Source organism: Achroia grisella, unplaced genomic scaffold (genome assembly GCF_030625045.1).
Source record: "Achroia grisella isolate CSIRO2021 unplaced genomic scaffold, CSIRO_AGI_Agris_v1 utg487, whole genome shotgun sequence".
NCBI lineage: Eukaryota > Metazoa > Arthropoda > Insecta > Lepidoptera > Pyralidae > Achroia > Achroia grisella.
The window spans coordinates 830,399-852,825 of record NW_026712891.1 but is presented as its reverse complement, the minus strand read 5'-3'; the positions used below and the strand labels follow the sequence as shown (position 1 = coordinate 852,825).

Genomic DNA, 22,427 nt, shown 5'->3' with positions numbered 1-22,427 from the left:
TTACAGAATATTGCAGTACGATTAAAATATAAAAACACAGAAATGTCAGTTGTTAGTTTTTATAGCCCAAATAATTGTAGTCCACGTTTTAACAAAAATAAATTCAGTAATCTTCTTAATAGTATTCCAGAACCCATGTTGGTTGCTGGTGATTTTAATGCTCATCACACAGCATGGGGTTGCTCATCTATTAATGCTCGTGGTCGTGACATTCTTGAATGTATTGATGGTAACAACTTGGTCATCTTAAATGATGGTACACCGACTACAGTAGGATCACACAGATGGCAGAGTAATGCACTTGACCTTACTATTGCATCCCCTTGCTTATCTCTTGCTTCAAATTGGATGGTACATAATGATCCCTTAGGTAGCTACCATTTACCTGTAATAACAAAAATAGTAATTAATAACAATTGCACTAGATTACCAGAATCCTCAGATTATCCCAAATTTCATAATTACAATCTTATAGATTGGACCATGTATAAGAAGACCACAGATAGTTTGTTACAAGATTTTACACTTTACACTTATAGTAATTCACCCCTGCAGTGTTATACTAAATTAATTGATATTTTCAATTTAGCTCTAGACAAAAGTTATATATCAAAATCAAAACCCATAAACTCTACAACTGATATTCCTTTTAAAAATAAAAGGATTCCATTACCTTGGTAGAATGGAAAATGTACACTTGCAGTAGATAACTCTAAACAGGCATATGTTAATTTTAAAAACAACCCATCAGAGGCAAATTATATTACATTTAAAAGGTTACAAGCCAAAAAAAAGTTAATACTTAAAAAAGAACAATCAATTAGCTGGAATAATTTTTGTGAAAATTTTAATCGCACCACACCCATTTCGAAAATTTGGAATACCGTTAAAAAATTCAATAAAACTTATGTATATAGTCAGATTTCAAATAAAAATAACTGGATTTCAGATTTTCTTAAGAAATATACTCCTGACACTGTCGAGACCCAATTTAAATCACACATTAATGAAAATAGTAACAAATTAAATTATTTAAATAAACCCTTCACTTTTTCTGAATTCAATGCAGCCATATCTACCCGAAGAGATACAGCATTTGGTCTCGATGGCATACCATATAAATTATTAAAAAACCTCTCTTATACCTCTAAAAATATTGTTCTATGTATTTATAATGCACTGTGGAAAGAGTCAGTTATTCCTTCCGATTGGAAAAAAGATTGTATTATTCCAATTTTAAAACCAAACAAAAATGCAAATGAAATAGATTCCTATAGACCCATAACCCTGACCTCCTGCATGGGAAAAATATTTGAGCAATTATTAAAACAAAGATTAGAATTCTACATAGAGAGTAATTGTTTATTACAAGCAAACCAGTTTGGTTTTCGTAGAGGTAAATCTGCCTCTGAAAGTGTTACTCATCTCCATATTGATATATTTAAAGCACTTAAATGCAATGAAGTTTTGATTGGGGTATTCTTTGATATTATCGGTGCATTCAATAATGTCAATCATCACATTCTTACTCTGGAACTTGTTTCTATTGGTATACCTGGAAAAATTATAAACTGGGTCTATAACTTTTTAAATGGTAGAGAAGTTTTTGTTAAAGTTAACAAGCAGTTAATAGGACCTCGTCTTTCTTATAAAGGTGTGTGTCAAGGTGGAATACTTAGTCCACTACTTTGGTTTTCTTTATGTTTATGTATGTAGAGGACATACACAAACTTAATTTAATTTTAGGACCACATGTCAGGAATCTTCAATTTGCAGATGACCTTGTTATATACTTTTCAGGCCCAGACATTAATAAAGTAACAGAAAAAATAAGTAACTCATTGTTAAGATTAACAGATTACTTTAAATACCTCAATTTAGATGTAAGCCCTGACAAATCTAAAGTAGTAATATTTTCTAAAACTAATAAATCCTACAAAAACATTAAAATATTATATAATAATTCACAACTACCTATTACTGCTGAAGTTAGATTTTTAGGTGTTATTTTTTGTAGCAATTTGTCTTGGAACAAATATGTTGATTATTTACTAGGTAAAGCTTCCAAAGCATTTAATATTATCAAAGCTCTATATAAATGTGATCCTAAGATCCTTTTAATGCTGTACAAATCCTTGGTTCGCAGCCACTTTGAATATGGCTATCTATGTTTTGGTTCTGACCAAAACAAGCTTCATAAACTTGAAGTACTTCAGAATAATAATTTAAGATACATAACTGGTGCAATGAAAACAACCCCTATAAATTCCTTACAAGTAGAGTGCTGTATACCACCATTAAACCTGAGATTCTGGTACTTAAAACAAAGATTCATCCTAAAATTATTATCCTTTTCTGAAGACCCACTCTTACAAAAGCTCAAACATATTACTTCTTTATTTCCCCTTTCTAATTCTAAAACAGTTCCCTATATACTTCATGATTTCTCTGACTCAATCAATATTGATCAGCAATACAAAATTCACAAAAGCAATAGATTTTGGAATTGTTACCATGGACCATTTGAAAGTAAATTTCCAAATATTAATATTGTAATTGACTCTGAGTTAAGGACCAAACAAGAAGTTTATAACAAGTTGTCTACATTTTCAACTCATCAATCCATATTTACAGACGGTTCTAAAAACGAATCGAGAACATCCTTTGCTCTATACTTACCAAGTATCAGAACTGGTCATGGAACTAGAATACATAAAGAATTTAGTATTTTTTCAGCAGAATCTTTGGCTATTTTAAATGCACTTTGTTATATAAAAGATGATAGGGGCAATTGCAAAAAATGGTTAATTGTCACAGACAGTATGAGTGTTTTAACTGCTCTTCAAAGTAACAAACTACATTATAAAACCAATTATATCATAGATAGCATTAAGCAATTATTATATGAGCTTTCATTGGAGTGTTATGATATTATTTTATTATGGACACCATCACATATTGGTGTTTTTGGCAATGAAAACGCAGATTTCCTGGCAAGAACTATCACCAACAATGACATTGGCGTTGTCAAGGATGTTGCCATACCTTATTCCGACATTCTTTCTATAGTTTACAAGAGTTTTCGTCAAAAATGGGTTGAACAGTGGCAACTTTCGCTAAAGACCAAGGGTAATTGGTTTTACTCCATTAACAAAAATATTAATTCCTCACCCTGGTTCACTAAATCTAGAATTTATAAAAATCGGAAATTTTACACACTCCTTATACGACTTCGTTTTGGTCACGCTAGATTCAATAGTCATTTGTGCCGAATGAAAATAATTGATTCAAATGCATGTCAAGAGTGCAATAACAGCAGTCAGACCCTAAATCACATATTTTTCGAATGTTCCGCTTATAATATTCAACGCTTGGTCTTTATTGATAATTTACTGAACATTTACAAGAAACCGGAAAAAATCCCGCGCGACATCCAAGACATGCTAACTAATTTTGAAACATATATACCTATATATTTATACGTTACCTCGATATCGATAAAACTTTAAATAATTGATACAAGGATATGGACTACGGATAAGACTTAAATTTTGAACACGAATGAAAACAAAAAATAAACATACATAAGAATTGGCCTTTGGCCTCATCACTTGTTCAAATATGAAGAAGTTTAAAAGTAGACTAGGCTGTACGGTCTAAGGATCTTTGCCTGTTCCATCACTGAAAAGGAGATGGACGAATATGGGAAAAAAAAAATGACACTGACATGTAATTTCAATCCTAATCTGTGTACTTTGTTTCTAAAGTTTGTGTCCAACTTTAATATTTTGTTGATGTACTTGGTCGATGGAAAAACGACTTGTTTAGTATAAATAGTTTATTTTGTTAATATAATATTACGAATGTACAATATAGTTTTTTTGTATATATTTTTCATGTTTATATTCTTGATTCATTTTTAATTTATCAAATTATGAATAATTTCAATAAAAGAATTATACTTCTAGTATTGGGTGTAATATTGACTATCGTTTATTGCGAGTTTCTCATTTATTATATAGTTATATCACAGGTAATTCTTTAAAAAATAAAATTTGTTATCATACCTGTTGACTAATCTATTGAAAAAAATAAAATACTGTATTAATTATAGTGCAGCTGGCTTACTCCAGAAAAAATAGCTGATCAATCCGATGTACTGAAAACTTTGATATTAACCGACACTCACTTGTTGGGCCCTCGGAATAGCTTTTGGATAGACAGATGGAGACGCGAATGGCAAATGCATCAGGCGTTTAAAGCTATAATTTCCGTACACAACCCTGAAGTAATTTTTGTCCTAGGTAATTATACATATACATATGTACGTAATGTTTTATGTTTTTTTTTATGTATAGATTTAATACTTTTTAATATTTTTTTTTTATTTTACAGGAGATCTTTTTGATGAAGGAGAATTTAGCAATGATGAACAATTCAGTCAATATGTTCATCGATTTTATGCGACATTTAATGTTCCGAGTCATATAAAAATGTATATTATAGTTGGCAATCATGATATAGGATTTCACAATAAGTAAGTCATCATAGGTGTACTTTATTTTCTTTTGCCTGTGATATGTCTAATCATTAATTAACTTTCTATGACAGTAGTTGTAAAATTATTAAAAAAAGTTATATAAGTTACTTCAAGTATATTGTACTAATTTTGATGATAATTTTTACAATGTACAGATTTTACTTCCATGTTGATCGCATACTTATTTAGTTCTAATTGGACTCACTATTTTAAAACAAAATATAGTAAGAAACTTCATCCAAAGCTTACTTATTTACCTATTCTGTATAGTATACATTATTATAATACCCAAATAAGATTTAATTGAGAAAATACCTCCACATTTTTAGTATTAAACGTGGATCTGCTGAGAGATTCATTAAATTCCTGAATTCTCCTTCTGTTCGATTCCTGACTTTGAAAAATAACCATTTCATACTTATAAACTCCATGGCAATGGAAGGAGATTCATGCCGACTTTGTACAGAGGCTAGACGCAGTATTAATAATATTTCAGGTAAATATTTTGTCTCTTAGACTTAATAATCTTAATAAATTACAATAATACAATACAAAAATATAAGAACTCCATTGGAAAACTTGGTGAAACACTTCATCACATTTACATACATAATGATTAAATGTAGTATCAGTATTTCTTTGTACTTACTGCAGTAGAAAGTATTTTACATTAAGGTTTAAAATTATCTAATATTAACAGTGTCTTATTTGTTCTCAATTATTAAGTTGAAAAAAATTTTAAAATTATAGTAATGTTATATAACATAGCATTGCTATAAATAGTCTGTGTAGGTATATTTGTTTGTTTCAACAATCTGTTATTTCCACAAAATACCCTTATTTTTTTCATACTTATTTTTTTCAGAAACATTGAAATGTTCTCAAAACTCTAGCCGGTGCAGCAATCCAGACTTCAAATATAGTTACAGTAGACCTATACTATTGCAGGTAAGTATCAAGTCTATATTGTTTGTAGTTTATTTAATGTGTATTGTTTATAATAATATAACATTATATAACATATATAACATTGGACATTTTACTCAACTCCTAAGTAAAGCCAAGTAAATAATTTAAAACTATAAAAGCAGAGGTTGTATGAATAGTTATGAATATAACTGTTTTCATAGTGTGTGACTCGAACCTGTTACCATCTAAAGTATAATTGTATGCTAAACTGCGAGACCAGAAATTTATATTAATTGGTCCCAAAATGATCAAACTGTTATGCTGAGTACATGATAGACAATATTTGCGTTATAACCCCCAAAAAATATAATATATACCTACTTAGTCGAAAAACTTAAAACAACATTATAAACTGAAAACTGATTTGTATTTTAAAAATATAATAATATGATTTTTAATTATATCTAGTACTTATTGTACTATTTTATTGCAGCATTTTCCCTTATACAGATTGTCAGATGGAGTTTGCTCTGAGCCTGATGCGCCACCATATACAGAACTATACATACCCTTTAGACTGAAAGTTGATGCACTGTCTAAGGAAGCAACAGAAGATCTTGTTTTCAAGTTAAAACCCAGAGTAGCATTTGATGGACACACTCATTATGGTTGCCAACTACATCACTCTTACCACAACAATGATCAGAATATAGAGTTTTTCGAATATACGGTACCATCATTTTCATGGAGAAATATCATGGAACCAAAATATATGCTGGTAAGTTATCTGGTAATTCTTACTTCTAGTTCCATTTTAAATACGTCAATAATATTAGAAAAATAATAATTTATATTTTTTAGGTAACATTTACACCGAATTCATATGCAGTGAACAAGTGCAGTCTACCTCGAGAAACAACAATAGCTATTACAGCCGTGATTATATTTTCAATAACATTATTTTTAACATGTCGTAAAAGGTTAATTGGTAGAAGAATAGGAAAGTATTCTTTTATTAGTTAATTTGTTGAATAGATAAGTTGATATTGTTGTACATAATGTTAAATATGTAATATAACATATTATTATTGAATATTTGTAACTAGAACTACTTTTATCTAATATCCAACTGTGATCTATTTTTGTAAATATAGACATTAAAATATGCATAGGTAAATGGGGAACCTTCAATTTATGTACATTACTAACATAAGCCTTATTTAATCCGTTATATGTAACATGTAATATAAATGTAATACAATAATAATTGTAGGCATATATAATTACATTTACGATTGTTGTATACTACTTAGAGCAATCCGTTTCAAGCGCGTTTAATAAAATTTTCAACAAAAATAAAAACACTTGATTAAGTTTTTGTCAAAAATCCCTATTTAAATGTTTTACCCCCAAATCCAAACAATTGTTCCCCTTAAATTTCCATAACATCCCTCCTTATTTAGAGGACATCCTAAATATGCTATTGTTGTTTACTTATTCTCTTTGGAAATAACAATTTAATTGGTTAAAATTAACGAAGGAGATTGATCTCTATCCTTCACCTCATAAACAATGTATTCTATAAATAAAATAATAATCTCACGACCATTCACACAGCGCCATCAAGACCCAAGTCAAGTTAGTTAAAGCTTGTTTTATGCGTAGTAGATAAATGATACAAATACATATATATATATATATATTTTGTGAATACATACATAGAAAACACCCAAACTCATACTCATGTTTGTGCAGTGCGAGGAATCGAACCGGCGACTATCGAAAGTAAGGCAGTATGCTTAACCGCTAGACCACTAAGGCCATTGTTGATTAAATTACTTCAATATATTTCATCTTCATTTTCCACCCCAGAATAGAATATTCGTCTAAAATATTCTCACGTAATACAAAAGTATTTAAAAATGATACGAAAAAAACTAGCTACTTCGTGTCTTGAACCTAATCCTAATCATCAGTGAAAAATGAGACTATTCTTACATTTTAAAAAGTTTACGTGTACGTGCATTAAAGTTCTTAATACTAATACAAAGGCAAAGAGTAAAGTAAATACACCACAGGACTATATTTCAAAATATCCTCGTAATTAAATAATTATGGACTACTTGTCGCTACAAAATATGTATAAAATTTTAGGGTACTTGTTCTATTTGACGATATGAATATTAGTGACATATGACATGGCAACACTCATTAAAAATGTCAAAATAAATCGTATTATGAATAAAATGGGTATTATTACTAAAAAATAATAGAATGTAATATATACAGATAATGTTCAATTTTAAAAAATAGTTGGTCTATTTTTATTTTTTGAATTGAATTATAAAATGTACAATGAGTCGGTTTTATAAAAGAATTTTAATTATTTTGTCCGGTGTAGTTTTTACAATTGTTTACTGCGAATACCTTATATATTATGTAGTAATAGCACAAGTAAGTATTTTCACTATTGTATATTTTTACCCAGTCCCGTAGTATTTTTTTAAATATTCTATCTGTATTCGGAATGCAGATTTAGCTAAAAATGTACAATAAAAACTTATTTCTTGCTCATTTAAACAAATGTTGTCCACTTTATATTTTTTTTAATTCTGTGTAAATATATACCCATAGGATTCAAGATATGAATAATGGCATGTAGGATGGGTGTAAAATGCAGAATAAAACGATATCTGTTTGTTTACAGTGTGGTTGGCAGTATCTTGGAAAAACAGAAGGAAACATAGATTTATTAAAAACTTTAATATTGACTGACATACATTTACCTGGACATATTAAGAGTTCCTGGTTGGACAGATGGAGACGGGGTTGGCAAATGCATCAATCATTTAAAACTATAATTAAACTGCATGAACCAGATGTCATATTCATTCTAGGTGAATCATTTATGCTTATCTTACTAATATTATACATGTCAAAGTTTGTGAGCATGGATGGATGTTTGTTATGCTTTCACATAAAATCTACTGAAGGGATTTTACAGTAATATAGCTTATACATCAAAATAATGCATAGACAATAATTTTAATACTAGTTAATATTTTAACTAGTATGGGTGAAGTAAATATCAATAAAATGTGATGCAAATAAAGTTGCATGGCTCAGCTAGTATGTAATAAAGAGTTTCTCAACACAAGAGTTTCTGGCTGTATGTGATTTACATCTAATGATGTACTGTAGTTTCGCACAACATTGACTGCTTTTTTGGGATAAAATATAGCCTCTATCCATCCTGACACAAACTATCTTTATATCAAATTAATTAAGTTGATTGAACTTAATTAGCTGCTTAGTTGTAAAAGAACAAAGACAGACAGTCAGACACCACATTTCTAATATTAATATGGAAGAGGGAAAGGGGATTGTTAGTAATGTGGATTGATTATCTTATTGCTAGCAATGTACCATGTCAGGTTGACCTCCACACGGTTTCCCCTGGAAACCATCATGATAAATTCTTGGTGAATGCTGGGCTAATTGACCTGACCTCATGCTCATCTTATCATCCTCCACTGATGTCCTGTCAGCGTAAACCGTTAGCGCAGGCAGAAGCACAATTCCATTATCATAAAAAATATTAATATGGAATAATATTTGAACATTTCTATTTCTGGATTCTTCTATAGCTAACCCATATTATATTTCCATATTCACTGATAATGTTGTTATAAATTTTAAACTAATAAAATTTGGAACTGTTATGTTATATAAGAGAATACTTTATTTATTAATTAAAAACATATAATTGATTATAATTATTAATATTCTTTTTTTTCACAGGAGATATCTTTGATGAAGGAGAGTTGAGCAGTGATGAATATTTCATGGATTATGTTGATAGATTTTATGACACATTTGTGATACCAGAGAATATAAAAATGTACACGATTGTTGGTAATCATGATATTGGATTTCACAACAAGTATGTTCTCTTCTGGTAAAATGGCCTACAGACTTGCCTACTCACATGGATAAACAAAAGTTGAATAGGTATCACTAATATTATACTCAACTTGTTTTTAGTATTAAACCTGGATTTGCAGAGAGATTTGCGAGATTAATGAAATCTCCTCCAGTACAGTTTGTTACTATAAAGAACACTCATTTTATATTGATCAACTCAATGGCTCTAGAAGGAGATTCTTGTCAACTTTGCACAGAAGCCCGACATAGCATTAACAATATTTCAGGTATGAAGTGTCTTTTATTCTTTTAATAAATAGTAAATTCAGAAACAGTAGGCATAGGTAATTAAGTTATATTGTGACATTACAACTGTTATCTTAGATGACAATGCCACTGACTACCTACACAACTTTTTTGGAGTAATTAAGGGTGTTAAACCACCAGGCCAGAATGCTCTCATAATAACTAAATATACCTTTCATGTATTGTTTTATTTTTGATAAATATATAACAATTGATTTGTGTAATTTTTTAGAAATCTTACAGTGCTGTGAATTTCCTGATCGGTGCAGTAGTGACATAGTTTTTCGAAACTACAGTAGACCCATATTGCTGCAGGTAAGATACTTTTGTATAATTTTTAATATTTCGCGTATTTCATACCTACGACGTAACTTTTGTGAATACTTAATGGTAATATGAAAGAATACTTGGTAATTTGGGACATATAGCTAACAATTAACACATAGCTAACCATTTTTTTATTTATTTGCAGCATTTCCCTTTGTTCAGGTTATCAGATGCAATTTGTACAGAACCTGACGCGCCACCTATATCAGATAAATACACGCCATTTAGACTGAAAATTGATGCGTTGTCAAAGGAAGCGACGCAAGACCTTGTTTTCAAGTTAAAGCCCAGAGTTGCATTTGATGGGCACACTCATTATGGGTGTTTACAACATCATTCCTATAACGTAAATAATGACAATATTGATTTCTTTGAATATACAGTGCCATCATTTTCATGGAGGAATATTCCAGAACCAAAATACATGCTGGTAAGGATGTATTTAGTACCTGACACCCCCCCCCTCATTTTTACAATGTACATATTAACAAAAAATATCTCGAATTAGTATTGCTGTTAATTTATCTTGTTTTATGGTAATAAATCATATTTTGAAAAAAGTGTATGAGTTATGCGAAAAATAATTTACTTACGTCTCAATAGTCAAGTTGTCACAGGTGCGTTAAGATGAGTTGTATCTATTAAGTTCGAATTTGCCGCGCCTAGTACTTGCCCTATGGTGCCTCTCTCTAGATCCGAAGCTGGCTGTAGATAATTTTATGGAAAGTCAGATTAGTAGAAAAATATTTTGCGTACTAATTAATTAGTTAATTAATATGGACGCTAACGATATAAGCTGGCCGAACACAAGGGGAGGTGGATAATCATATCCAGCATGAAATCAAGTCAGTTAGCCCATCATGACAAATTCACGACGAATTAACTAATGATTTCCAGACATGGTACTTTGATAGCAATTGGGTCACTAGTCCCATCTTCTTTAAATAGTAGGTTAAAATAAATAAAATTAATTTCCGCTCCAGTCATAAAACATAGCTGATTTGAGATGGTCTATCTGGGGCTCATTTTGGTTTAATTTATTGTCCCTTTTTGGTGATATAATAATCCTAGCAATAAAGTTTTGTGTAAGTTTAGGACACTTTATGGTAAGCAACTTTAATAGCTATAATATTGGGATGCATTTGATGTGTCATCATTGTTGCTATAGATAGGGAATCGTGATATTTCAATACACACAATGTAATATGGAGTTTTTAAAATGTGATGTTTTCGGATGTGATGCAATGTTATGTAGTTTTATTTGTAATTCATATTGTTTATTATAATGATGATTAATAGTTCTTTTTAAAACTTTTAGGTAACAATTACACCCAATACATATGCAGTAAATAAGTGCAGTCTACCAAGGGAGACTACGATAATTATCACAGCTATAATCTTATTTACTCTCACATTTCTTTGTGCATATCGCTACAAAATTTCGCTTGGAAGGGGTTTCAGTCAAATGAAAAAGTATAATCTTGTAAATTAATCTCATGGTTATATTTGAAAATAAATATTCTTGACAAGATCGAGCACTTTGTACATATTTATGTATACCTACCTACCTTGATTACCTAACAACTGAACATCATCTTTGAGTAAAACCATTATATTACATCATAGGTCATTTAACAAATTATCACATAAGTATCCAATAACTAAACTACAATGTCATTAGGATGTAGCTAACAATAAATTAAATAATAATACAGTACAAAAGTAAGAGGTAGATTATATTCTAGAGATTCATTTACTTATATAGTGAATACTGATTTAGGTAATGTTACCACTTGTTTGCATGGCAGCGAAATTTTTTATGTATTTTCATACACAGTACGTGCTATAAATTAAATTCTATTATTGTAATATCACGTGACTACCTAGTAAACAAAACAATTCATTTTAGGAAGCCATTATTGAAATTATGTATAGATATACTGACGGGATACCAGTTAAAGATAAGGATAAAATCTCTAATTTTTGTACTTAAATTTTACAAATAGGTTTTCTATATGTAAGTATTAGTACGCTATAATTACCTTTACTAATATATTAATCTACCAGCAAACACGCAGTAACATTTCATTAAAGTGATAGTTTGACACGATTTTTGTAGCCGCGTATATTGAGAATAAGAATTGCTAGCGTCTATTCAGCGGCAATAAATTAAGTACCATAAAAACAATAGGTTATGTATATAAATTGTTAAATAACAGAACTATAAACTATCGTCTTCCAAGTACTTAACACTTAATTCTAAAATCAGTCTGTTAACCTCCTAAAAGAGGTTTATAAGGTACAACTACTGAGCATTCAAAACTAGCAGTATACAAATTTAACATTTGACAATGTTTTATTAACTGCAACCGCAATATAACAAGGTCTCATACATAATAGAGAATATTTTACAATTATCATATGAACTATAGGGATTTCAAAAGAAACTAAATTATCTTCATAGCTTAAATAGGTGAACCTATTATTTATCCAGTTGCTCTAAGCTTAAGGCTTTAGTACAAGCTACAGTTACCAAAATAAGGCACTTTATACATAACTTGACATTTAAGTACATAGTGTGTATAATATATATGAATAAGAATCATTCAAACTAAACCTTCAAACGAAAACTATTTCAAATATTCAGTCATTCTAATATTTTAAATTAATGAATGCAGGTAAACATTAATAATATTTTGTTACCTCTTAAGACATTGTTGTACAATCATTACTCTTTAACTTCTTATTACACACTTCTTAAAAGATTTTTAGCAACAAATGATATTACTGCCTCTATTAAATACTGATGAATGACTATATTACACCATGTTATTCTAGATGAACTGAGAATTTTGTCACAAACATTAATTTCCTTCAGTACAGCACTTGGTAACTCAGAATTATACACAACAGTCAACATCAAATAATGACATAGCCGTCATCGGCAATGCCCCACATTGAGTTCTATAAAAATATAATTTGAAGCACTCTTGGTTGGTGAGGTACTTGAGCTTGTGCAGGCAAATCGTGGGAACGCGATCGCGGATGTGGTAATTGTGCCGCACGACTGCTCCGCGGCGTCTGACCTTGCTTTTGATGGTAACCAGTATGTGCATGTCGCGCTGAAGAACATATAACTGCATGGAGATACCGGTCGTATCGACATAAGTTTGAATCGCCGCCACTCGCTAAATCCAAATAACCATTAGCACTGTTTTCTGATTTCACTTTTTGGAATGCATTCATAGGTTTCTCTGGTCTTTCACTAACTGTATAAGATCTATTTCGAAGTTTTTGATATTTTGATGTAATTTCATCTTCATTGGCAACAGAGTCACAGGGCTTTCTGAAACAAAATGAAATATTCGTATAAATTATGGGAGTGAACTAATATTACGATTACGAAGAAATTAAAAAAATATCATCTTCAAAAAACATGTGCTGTTTGTTACGATATTATTTTAAAAAGGCCGTTTTTTACCTTATTGTAAGTTTTAAAGAAAATACATTTAAAGGGAAGGTAAAAAGACCTGTAATATGTAATAAAATTATGTATAGAACTAAAAAAAATGTTTGGCGGGAAATTGTTGGACGTAATAAATAAATTAGCAAAGTACAACACAATAGAAAGACATACTGGTGGATAGAGAAAACGATGTAAAAATATTGCCTCCTATTAAATTTATTAAAATTTTCTTAAGATTTTAAATTACCTGCTTTTATCATTGATGAACAGTATATGCAGGGTGCCTAATGCCTATGCGACATAAGGTACCATATTACAGATACTTATTTGACCGGGCGTGATTACACATAGAACTAAAAACAATTTCATAATAAATCGACTAACCTTGAAGCTTGAAAGCTCAGATGGTTTTTTTCCATGTTAGCCTGAATGATTTCTAGTAGTTCCCGTCTTTGCAAGCTCCCAGAGCGCTTCTTTGCGTGTTTCCGTTCTCGCTGCTCTCTGCGATGACGGCGGAGCGGTCTAGAGTTAAATGATCTTGGTGGAGGTCTCCGATCTCCTGAACATGAAGATTTAGACGACACATCGTCATCATGTGATAATCTGTCTTGTTGTTCTTCATCGCTGTGTTCCGGGCAGTCCGGCGGTACAGGTGGGACCTCTTCCCGCCGCCGCCTCCGTCTGCCCTCGCGTCGTTCTCGATGATTTCTCGTGGACCCATCATCGGGCACGACTGTTAGCCTCACTTGTATTGTTTTGGATCCGTAATGTGGGACTGTCACCGATTTACCAATCGACTCATATATCGTCGATACAATACCAGCAATATCCTGTAATTACAAAGTGAACATTTAAAATTCTAAATCCTTACGTAACATGACTTCAATATCACGAAGTCTTTAGACAACGATTATAGCACTTTTCATCATTGTATCAGCCATCAGCTTATTGACATTCCATGTTACATAACAATAATGTTTAGAAACATCGATGATTACTTACGTCTTTGGTCATGCGGCCATGTCCATCAAGATCATATAGTGTAAATGAGAACTGCAGTGGTTGTTGTTTCGACGGTTCAGGATGCTTAAGTTCAACATCACAAGTCAGCTCCTGGAAACGGAAACAATATGTTAAGGGTAAGAATTTAATTGTAGTTTCTGGATCTTATTATTATCGTTATCATTAATATACTATACACTATACTAATACATTCACACACACAATTATTATGCATGTAGCGTGTAAACGCATGGAGGTTTATTCTTATAGATAACTGTGGCGCCGACCGGCTTGGCGAGAAGCGCGCGCGCATAGCGGACACCGACGAGCGGCGTCCTTATCTCATGCATAAAAGGAAACTAGCCGCGTCTTTACGATCAATGATACGTGAAGCAAAAGCGCTCCGCTCCCTCGATACTGTGGTGCGACTATATGACAGATGATTCATCTCATTTATTCACAGCTTGTTCAATGAAATATAATACTACTTAGATAAAATTGTAGATTGAAATTGTAATAGCATTTCCATTTATTTTACGACCTCGGCGGTCTAGTGGTGTAACACGGCCTTACTACCGATGGTCGCGGATTTGATTCCTCGCACGGCATAAACGTTTGTATTTATAATTATGTAAGTGTTTTCTATGTATAATACAACTGTATTATTGAAAAAAGTATTTGAATCAGTTATCTATCACAAGCTTTTTAAGCTAGCTTAACTTGGGTCTAGATGGCGCAGTGTGAATTATCCTGAGATTATTATTATTTACAATTTTATCGTAGATAAGAAATTAGTTCCTGTATAAATTCATGAATTACAGTGCACAATTATTGTCTTTAATACCTATATTATTTTATCATCTTGTAAAACTAGTTGGTAAAGAAAATAATTTACGAAATTAATAACGAACAGATTAAATCTTACGGCACGATTCACGAACACGATTTTTAAACTATCGCTACTTTCAATCATTGAAGTGCCTACGTAATACGAAGCTAGCTAACCCACTAACCACCATTAAATAAAAACAAAAAAATTAGAATTGAACGAAACAACGTAAATATCCCAAAAGGAAAGAACGTAGTTTATAATGTTGATAAAATATAAAACATCGAATTGATGTATTCATCCGGACATAGTCCAGTTAAAAACGACGTTCCAATTTTTAGAGTATGGGATTCTTTAAAGTCGGTTCCATTTAATTTAGTTGAATATATGATATGTGTATGTTTATTTATTATTTACCTCAAATCTCAGTCTAGGTTGTTTGTCTTCATTTTTATGTTCCGGTATTGGTGAAGACGGCGACTTATACGTAGGCTCGTACGATGGACGTGATGGCTGCGGCGGTGGAGTTGCAGGCTTTAGGTACGCCCGAGCTTCACTGGGCAGTAAATCAGGTGGGGCAGAACATTGTGATGCTGCGCGACCCACCAACTCTTCTGTATCTGTGCGCTCACTTTCTGTGCCAACTGAAAAAAGGAAAAAGAATCTACAATACATATATATACTAGCTACTTGTTCCGGCTTCACACTCTATCTACTAAAAAAAATCGCTACAAAATCCGTTGCATAGTTTTAAAGATTTAAGCATAAATAGGGAAAGACAGCGAGAGCGACTTTGTAATATATTTCGTAATTGTTACCACCGAATCGGGGTTCTCCTGTTCCATATGAAAATTTCTAAAACTTTTGTTCTGATAGATTCCAAATTGTCTTTATTACATTTATATCTACGTATTATAATCAAATTGTAAATTATTGACGAGGCGAAAACGGACTATCTTTATGTCTGTCAAGCTTTTACTAAAAGACACGCTGGAGGAATTACGATAAATTTTTCCGAAAATATTTTGTCAAAATAAATAATTTGATGGTTCTCGCCATTATTTTATTAATGAGATGGCGTATTTAAAATTAATAAAAAATACGATTTGCACATTTTGGGGAGTACTTAATAACATTTCTTTAGCATAATATTACTTATGTAGGACTCTCATTCAAGAAATATTCTGCTAAAAATTCTTCCTAATTCGTTCAGGCGTTTTTCTGTGAATTCTTAACGCATAATCAGATCAACAGAGGGAAAGTTTTCGCCTAGTCACGATCTTTATGTTTAATCAAAATATAGATGAAGTAATGCAAAATTATTGAAAACAAAAATGTTATAGGTATTACGGGAGCGTGTAGACTAAAAGTAAGCGGAGAAACAGATAGATACTTAGTGTTATGCTATTTAGAGACGTGAAAGTAACTTATTTCGTTTATATCTACTTAACCAGAGACACCACAGATTCTGATGAAATTAGATATTATGTAGAAACTTTCTAAAACTTGTACAAAATGTTTCCTAAATAAATTGTAGATAATTGGTTGTTTGGCTACTACTACCTGTAAGACAACCAGATATTTCTTAAGATAATTTAACAAGTATATTCTATACTAATAAAATGTGCATTAAATACATTTTTTTAGTATGAAAAACAAATTTCTTTTATCGCACCTACTCATTTCATTGATAGTCAGTCTAATAAAAATATTTTTAGAATATTTATTCATTTAAACAAAAGATTGTATATATCAATAAAATAACAGTAGTAAAGTAAAAATATAAATATAATCAATACTAATTTATTTTAAGGTTTGTCGTTAGAATTAAAGCCCATATAATATCTAACACAATACAAATACACTACAAGAGCGAGTGAAATACTTCGAATCACAACAAAAAGTTGTCGGTAAACTCAAAAGCATTGCACCTATACATATTTTCTGAATCAAAAGTTTCTATTGGAAGGCCCGGTCGAGTCGACTGGCACGGCACGGCGCGGGCGGCGGCGGTATTACGGCATCTCAGAGTTATTAGCCCCACTACACGTTTCCTGGAAGGCCTTCGAACCGATCAGCCGAAACCTCGGGTACCGCCAGCCCACATCTGCCTCTAATGTTATTTTCTCAAAAGGCGCCGATTCTTTTAACGTCCTCTTTAGTTTCGCTACAGTCAAGCCCAATGCCTACTGATAAATGGTAGAGTCAGTTTATTTAAACTTGGTATTGTTATTATAGTATCTGTTGTTATTTGACGCTAATTTGGTATCTAAATCAGTTGAATTATATGTAAATATAAACTTGGGTGTGATTGTTTATTTTGATATTAATGAAATACCTAAATTTGGCTGTTATTCTATTTTTGACAATTTGTCTCCTACAAAGTCTTAATTAATAATATTTATTTAAAAAGCAATACGCGAGTTTCTCGTTTATTTTTCTTTTAATGTATGAGCTTTCTGATGGAGTATTAGAATAAGAACAATACGACAATTCAAAACCTTTTATATTACGTTTATTTGAATAAAGATTATTTCTTAATATTAGATATTATTGAATGTTTTAAAACTAAACCTAAATGCTGGTTTATAATAAATCAATGACGTTGTCTGGTTTTGCTTATACTTGAGATATGCTCTTAAATTATAACAATATTATTATTATTATATTAAATCTTTTAATTGATGTTAAAGGTTTATTAATAAATTTTTAAATAGACCAATATATATAGCTGCTTTACCATACATTTAATATAATAACTACCTAGCCCTATATAACAGTCGCATATAGGTATAGGAGTGTTCCGCGATAGACCAAGACGTATGTGTATAGTTAAATATTGCCGAATATTATGACAGCGGTGTTATTATGCAATTCAATTCCATCAATTGGAATTTGATAGGTACTCGTAAAAAGCTCGGGCAATAAAGATTACCGGTCGAGTATGTGTAATGGAATACGATACTCTTGATAAACTAAATCAAAGTATGGAATGCAGCTAACAAACGTGGCCCGTCTCTTTGGCCAGCTCTGTCGGCAAGCGCTTTTATTTCTGTTTTCTGACTGGTAACCGTGTTATTTTATTAGTCAGTGGTAGATACTTACGTAGACTGATAATTATAGTTGTTGTAATAAGTATATTATTATCTATCGATATTTTCTAAAGCAATTATATTAAGTATAACCGCTGATAAAACTATTTATGTTACTGTTATAATATATGTTATACCTACACCTGTATAAGCCCGCGACTTTGTACCCGTGTATTTTTTTTTTATTGGAATAAAATAACTACAAAATGTTAAGTGAATCTGTATATTATTAAAATACATGCTCAAATCATTAAAGCTGATTTTGAGATTAGCGCGTACTATATGCACAAATGCACAAACAAACATTGTTTTGTATTAGATTATAATATAATTTATAAGATCCGCAATAATAGTTTTTCTCATATAGGCCATAACTTAGTTATTTTTATCATATCTCCAGATATAGTAAGTAGTAGTTAAATTGGAAAGGGTGTTCTAAGAATTCTTTAAAATCTGTATCACATATGAATAGTATTAATACACATTGGACCTCTATGGTCGTAAACTGTCGTTGTGAGTCTGTCACGCGGCCATCCGACTTGGTCTTACCAGTTTTTTACGATATTATTATATAGGTATATCTGTATATAATTTGGTTGCTGCTGTTTTAATATATTTCGTATTTTTATTAAATAAGCCTCAACTCCTGTTTTTTTTTATTATATACTAATAACTAGAATAAGACTGAACGGATTTTTATTATATTTTAAAGATGCATGATTTAAAAGAATTGCCAAAGTAACTCACATATAAAGTAAGAGTCATGCTTGGATTGGTTCTAATTATGTCGTTTAAAGAAACAGCATATGTATTTACAACAAATCTTAGCGTGTCTTTTTATAAAAAGACTTGCTAAGATTATTTGGTAACACAAACAAAAGAACAATTACAGAACACAGAACTATAGAAGCGATTCCGCCTTGCGGAACTGTGATGCTTATGTGAACAGTTTATTATACTCGTATATACCTATATAATACAATAAGCATTATTATAACATTTTGAATAAACAATATAACAATTCGCGTAAGTTACGATAAAAGAAGAGCTTAAAACCAGAGGGGTGGGCACTTCTTTGATGTTGAATAAAAGGTATCATTGTCTCCGCTTGGGCGACATGCTTTCAACTTTTCTCTTTGAAGTTAATTAAATGAGCGCCGAGACTCGTTTTACATTGAAAGTTTATTAACAAACTTCGCTTTTCAAGTTTGATGTGTTGTGTGCACGGGAATATTAAAATGAAACATGTAGTATATCGTTTTGTAAATTGAAATCTTCAGTTTTCGTACATTTCTTATGGAATTAACTACTTAAATAGAAAAAGATCAAAGACATTTATGTCTACTTTGAAGTAGGAATATTTGAGTGGGTTCGCTTAATTGGTTTGCGTGCCTACTTTGGAGTGACTACTAGGTTTTAACTAACAAACAACACTATGCTAATATATGTGATCTCCGAGAGATCCAATTTCTATTACTTTCTGCAGCTGCACACTCTGTGTTCGGCAGTAGGCATGCAGTATCATAATTATGATTATTGAACTATGTAGATACGTAGGTGTTTAATAATTATAAAAATTGGTATCAATACAATAATAACAATAAACAATTTCTGACAAATAATTACAAGTATAGGACCGTATACATCACAGATACAATGGCAGAGTTTGTACTACTACATAAATTTTATGAAGAGTAACAATGTTGGACATAAGGGTTAATTAGCTCTAATGTGATAGAGATTAAAAGAGAGAAAAAAGATATTTTCAAAATAATAGAATATTATTTTAGTTTATGATACTTCGCATACGAAGTGGTACTTTACTAAAACATAAGTAGGTCAAATACCAATGCCAAAGGTCGCAACAAAAGTCTTCACATTGGACCACGTAGGTAACAATATATTTTATAGCATGTGTTATGGTTAGTAACCAATACAGTATAGTCGTAAATAACTAAACATACGTCAAAAAGTCATTGAATGATTCATTAAATTTCTAGTTCATTTAGGTACAGTTACTTAATACCTACGTTCTATATATATTTTAAGAATCGAATTAGTGTCATAAAACTGTTTTGTCTACTTTGGTACTGTTCTCAGGCATAAAGACAGATTTTTATCTTAATCGAAAATAAATAGCTACAGTAGATGTACCTCCATACAAGTATTTTTAAAACTAATCTGTAGATTCAACATTGTTGTGGTGTAGTTATAGCTACAACACGCTGTCGGCGTTTCATTGAAGGTGAATAATTTTCGACTGGAGTTGTTAGTCTCAGATTAACCGCCTGCTGTGATTTTTTATCGCTTTTTTTTTTTTATATTTATGGCGGCGGACGGCGCTTTTGATCTTGATGTGGGACTGAACAAAATAAGTTGATAGGAAGGTAGTTTTATTGCGTATACACGTAAGTACCATTATATTACAATATTGTAATATCGCATTCAGTATAAGTAAGTATTAAGGAAGGTTGTTCAAAATGCTATTTTGCCGGTCGCCGATCATCGCTTGTAAGTATTGGCCACTTTTATTTAATAATAATGTGTTTCACAGTTTCAGTATTAACAAATTTCATTTCAAATTGAACAATTTTCCAAGAATTATAAAACAAGAATAATAGCACATAAAAGGGGAAAAATTAAAGTATTAAAAGCGATTAAATTTAAACCCTTCTGTATACAAACTATGTTTGTGTATGAATTAATAAATGAAAATTTTTTATTGTTTGTCCCCACAGAATGTATATATTATATAGATGCATAGATTGTTACTTATTTTTTTTTATTTCTACGCAATAAAAACGATTTTTAATACTCTACAACTAACAAATAAGGAAGTCCAGAAATAAGCTGTAATGATATTCTAATTCTAAAAAAATTTCTTTTAAATCTACAATTTTACAATATCATAATTTTATGATGATATTGTAAAAAATCACCTTTTGTGGATCAGCAAAACATTACTTATTTGAGATATGCCGTCTTTATTTATTTTACTTGACTACGCCTAATATTTATAGGATTATTATCATAATCTATGTGTACCTTTGATAAAGCCGTTAAAAGGAGAAACCGGTCAGAAAAAAAAAATATAAAATCAGTGGAACAAAAACATATTCAACTGTCACAAAGTATATATTATCACCACAATTTATGTAATTTGCGTTAAACATCATCCATCTATCTATGGAAATTGTGTCAAAGAAAAAAGAAGTGAAATGGCTCATTTACCCTTGAAATTGTAACAATTACTACTATATAAACTTATAGTCTTATTAAATTACATAAGGAGTTAAGTTTAGACTGATCCCTGAGTTTTTAGGCTCTAGAGTTTGCACTAGGTTCCACGATATTGTTATGTATCTAACTAGCTTTGTCACATTTTTTTTAACATATTTATGTAAGTGTACTACGAAAATAACGGTATTACTTACTGCTAAATTTCTTGTAGCCATTTCTAAACTTATTGCGCCACCACTTGACAAAGTGGTGCGCCATGGGGGCGTCCGCGGCGGGTGCCGAAGTTCTCAATGTTTCGTAGCACGTCATGCGCTGCGCTCACGCACGCATCCCGTACTACAAAAGGGCCGCTAGTTTGTTAATCACCACTAATTTACTAAAATCACTACACTATCACCATAAACATTCACACCGTAACGCGTGCAGCAGTAAACTAAGTCAACAGTCAACACAAACTCTGTGACCTAGTTGTCCGCGTGAATATGAGTGGAGAGTAAAAACAGACATACGTGTTTCATGTAAGAGTGTTATCGAATGACTGACTGACATGGATCGAATCGAGTAAGACGGTGAGGGAATTCGAGTGAGCGGTGCGAATGAATGATCCGGGAGGAAGGGGGAGACCGCGGGCTACGGAATTGAAGAAATATAAAGTGTTGCCAGATAGACGATATATAAATATTATTAAAAAATATATATGTTGTTTTGGTTCACATTAAATACAAAATTGAAACATATATTAATTTATTTTTACAATATAAACCGAGATTGATATCAGATTTAAAAAAATAG

General features: G+C 31.2%; 3 protein-coding genes and 1 long non-coding RNA gene across 5 annotated transcripts; 2 read left to right on the top strand and 2 right to left on the bottom strand.

The window, feature by feature from the left end:
• Window positions 1-43: 43 nt before the first annotated feature.
• LOC131845897 (uncharacterized) lies at window positions 44-1,677 on the bottom strand. The gene is made up of 2 exons (XR_009357657.1): window positions 1,370-1,677; window positions 44-385 (listed from the first exon to the last, which is right to left on the bottom strand). It is a non-coding gene; the product is annotated as an uncharacterized LOC131845897 (long non-coding RNA).
• A 2,226-nt stretch (window positions 1,678-3,903) lies between these two features.
• LOC131845969 (metallophosphoesterase 1-like) lies at window positions 3,904-6,777 on the top strand. The gene is made up of 7 exons (XM_059195142.1): window positions 3,904-4,033; window positions 4,115-4,304; window positions 4,396-4,537; window positions 4,870-5,036; window positions 5,406-5,488; window positions 5,943-6,227; window positions 6,311-6,777. The coding sequence occupies exons 1-7, from the start codon at window positions 3,935-3,937 to the stop codon at window positions 6,470-6,472; spliced, it is 1,128 nt and encodes a 375-aa protein (XP_059051125.1). The 5' UTR covers window positions 3,904-3,934; the 3' UTR covers window positions 6,473-6,777.
• Window positions 6,778-7,668: 891 nt separating this feature from the next.
• On the top strand, window positions 7,669-11,504 carry LOC131845986 (metallophosphoesterase 1 homolog). Of its 2 annotated transcripts, none has more exons than XM_059195171.1 (7): window positions 7,669-7,903; window positions 8,157-8,277; window positions 9,251-9,392; window positions 9,494-9,660; window positions 9,912-9,994; window positions 10,152-10,436; window positions 11,325-11,504. In XM_059195171.1, exons 1-7 carry the CDS (start codon window positions 7,805-7,807, stop codon window positions 11,496-11,498), a joined length of 1,071 nt encoding a protein of 356 aa, XP_059051154.1. In that variant the 5' UTR covers window positions 7,669-7,804; the 3' UTR covers window positions 11,499-11,504. The 2 variants fall into 2 exon arrangements, with proteins under 2 accessions (XP_059051154.1, XP_059051153.1); XM_059195170.1 differs by having other exon boundaries at window positions 8,157-8,346.
• A 1,461-nt stretch (window positions 11,505-12,965) lies between these two features.
• Window positions 12,966-22,167, bottom strand: LOC131845985 (uncharacterized). The gene is made up of 5 exons (XM_059195169.1): window positions 21,830-22,167; window positions 15,721-15,947; window positions 14,475-14,585; window positions 13,857-14,302; window positions 12,966-13,352 (listed from the first exon to the last, which is right to left on the bottom strand). The coding sequence occupies exons 1-5, from the start codon at window positions 21,942-21,944 to the stop codon at window positions 12,971-12,973; spliced, it is 1,281 nt and encodes a 426-aa protein (XP_059051152.1). The 5' UTR covers window positions 21,945-22,167; the 3' UTR covers window positions 12,966-12,970.
• Window positions 22,168-22,427: the final 260 nt, after the last annotated feature.

Excerpts from the sequence above, each read along its gene's own strand:
- LOC131845969 (XM_059195142.1), top strand. The coding sequence starts at position 3,935 with ATGAATAATTTCAATAAAAGAATTATACTTCTAGTATTGGGTGTAATA. Across the intron at positions 4,538-4,869 it reads GATATAGGATTTCACAATAA|TATTAAACGTGGATCTGCTG; the intron begins GTAAGTCATCAT and ends CCACATTTTTAG. Across the intron at positions 5,489-5,942 it reads GTAGACCTATACTATTGCAG|CATTTTCCCTTATACAGATT; the intron begins GTAAGTATCAAG and ends ATTTTATTGCAG.
- LOC131845986 (XM_059195170.1), top strand. The coding sequence starts at position 7,805 with ATGAGTCGGTTTTATAAAAGAATTTTAATTATTTTGTCCGGTGTAGTT. Across the intron at positions 8,347-9,250 it reads AGATGTCATATTCATTCTAG|GAGATATCTTTGATGAAGGA; the intron begins GTGAATCATTTA and ends TTTTTTTCACAG. Across the intron at positions 10,437-11,324 it reads CAGAACCAAAATACATGCTG|GTAACAATTACACCCAATAC; the intron begins GTAAGGATGTAT and ends TAAAACTTTTAG.
- LOC131845985 (XM_059195169.1), bottom strand. The coding sequence starts at position 21,944 with ATGACGTGCTACGAAACATTGAGAACTTCGGCACCCGCCGCGGACGCC. Across the intron at positions 15,948-21,829 it reads TGGCTACAAGAAATTTAGCA|TTGGCACAGAAAGTGAGCGC; the intron begins GTAAGTAATACC and ends TCCTTTTTTCAG. Across the intron at positions 13,353-13,856 it reads CTGAGCTTTCAAGCTTCAAG|AAAGCCCTGTGACTCTGTTG; the intron begins GTTAGTCGATTT and ends ATTTTGTTTCAG.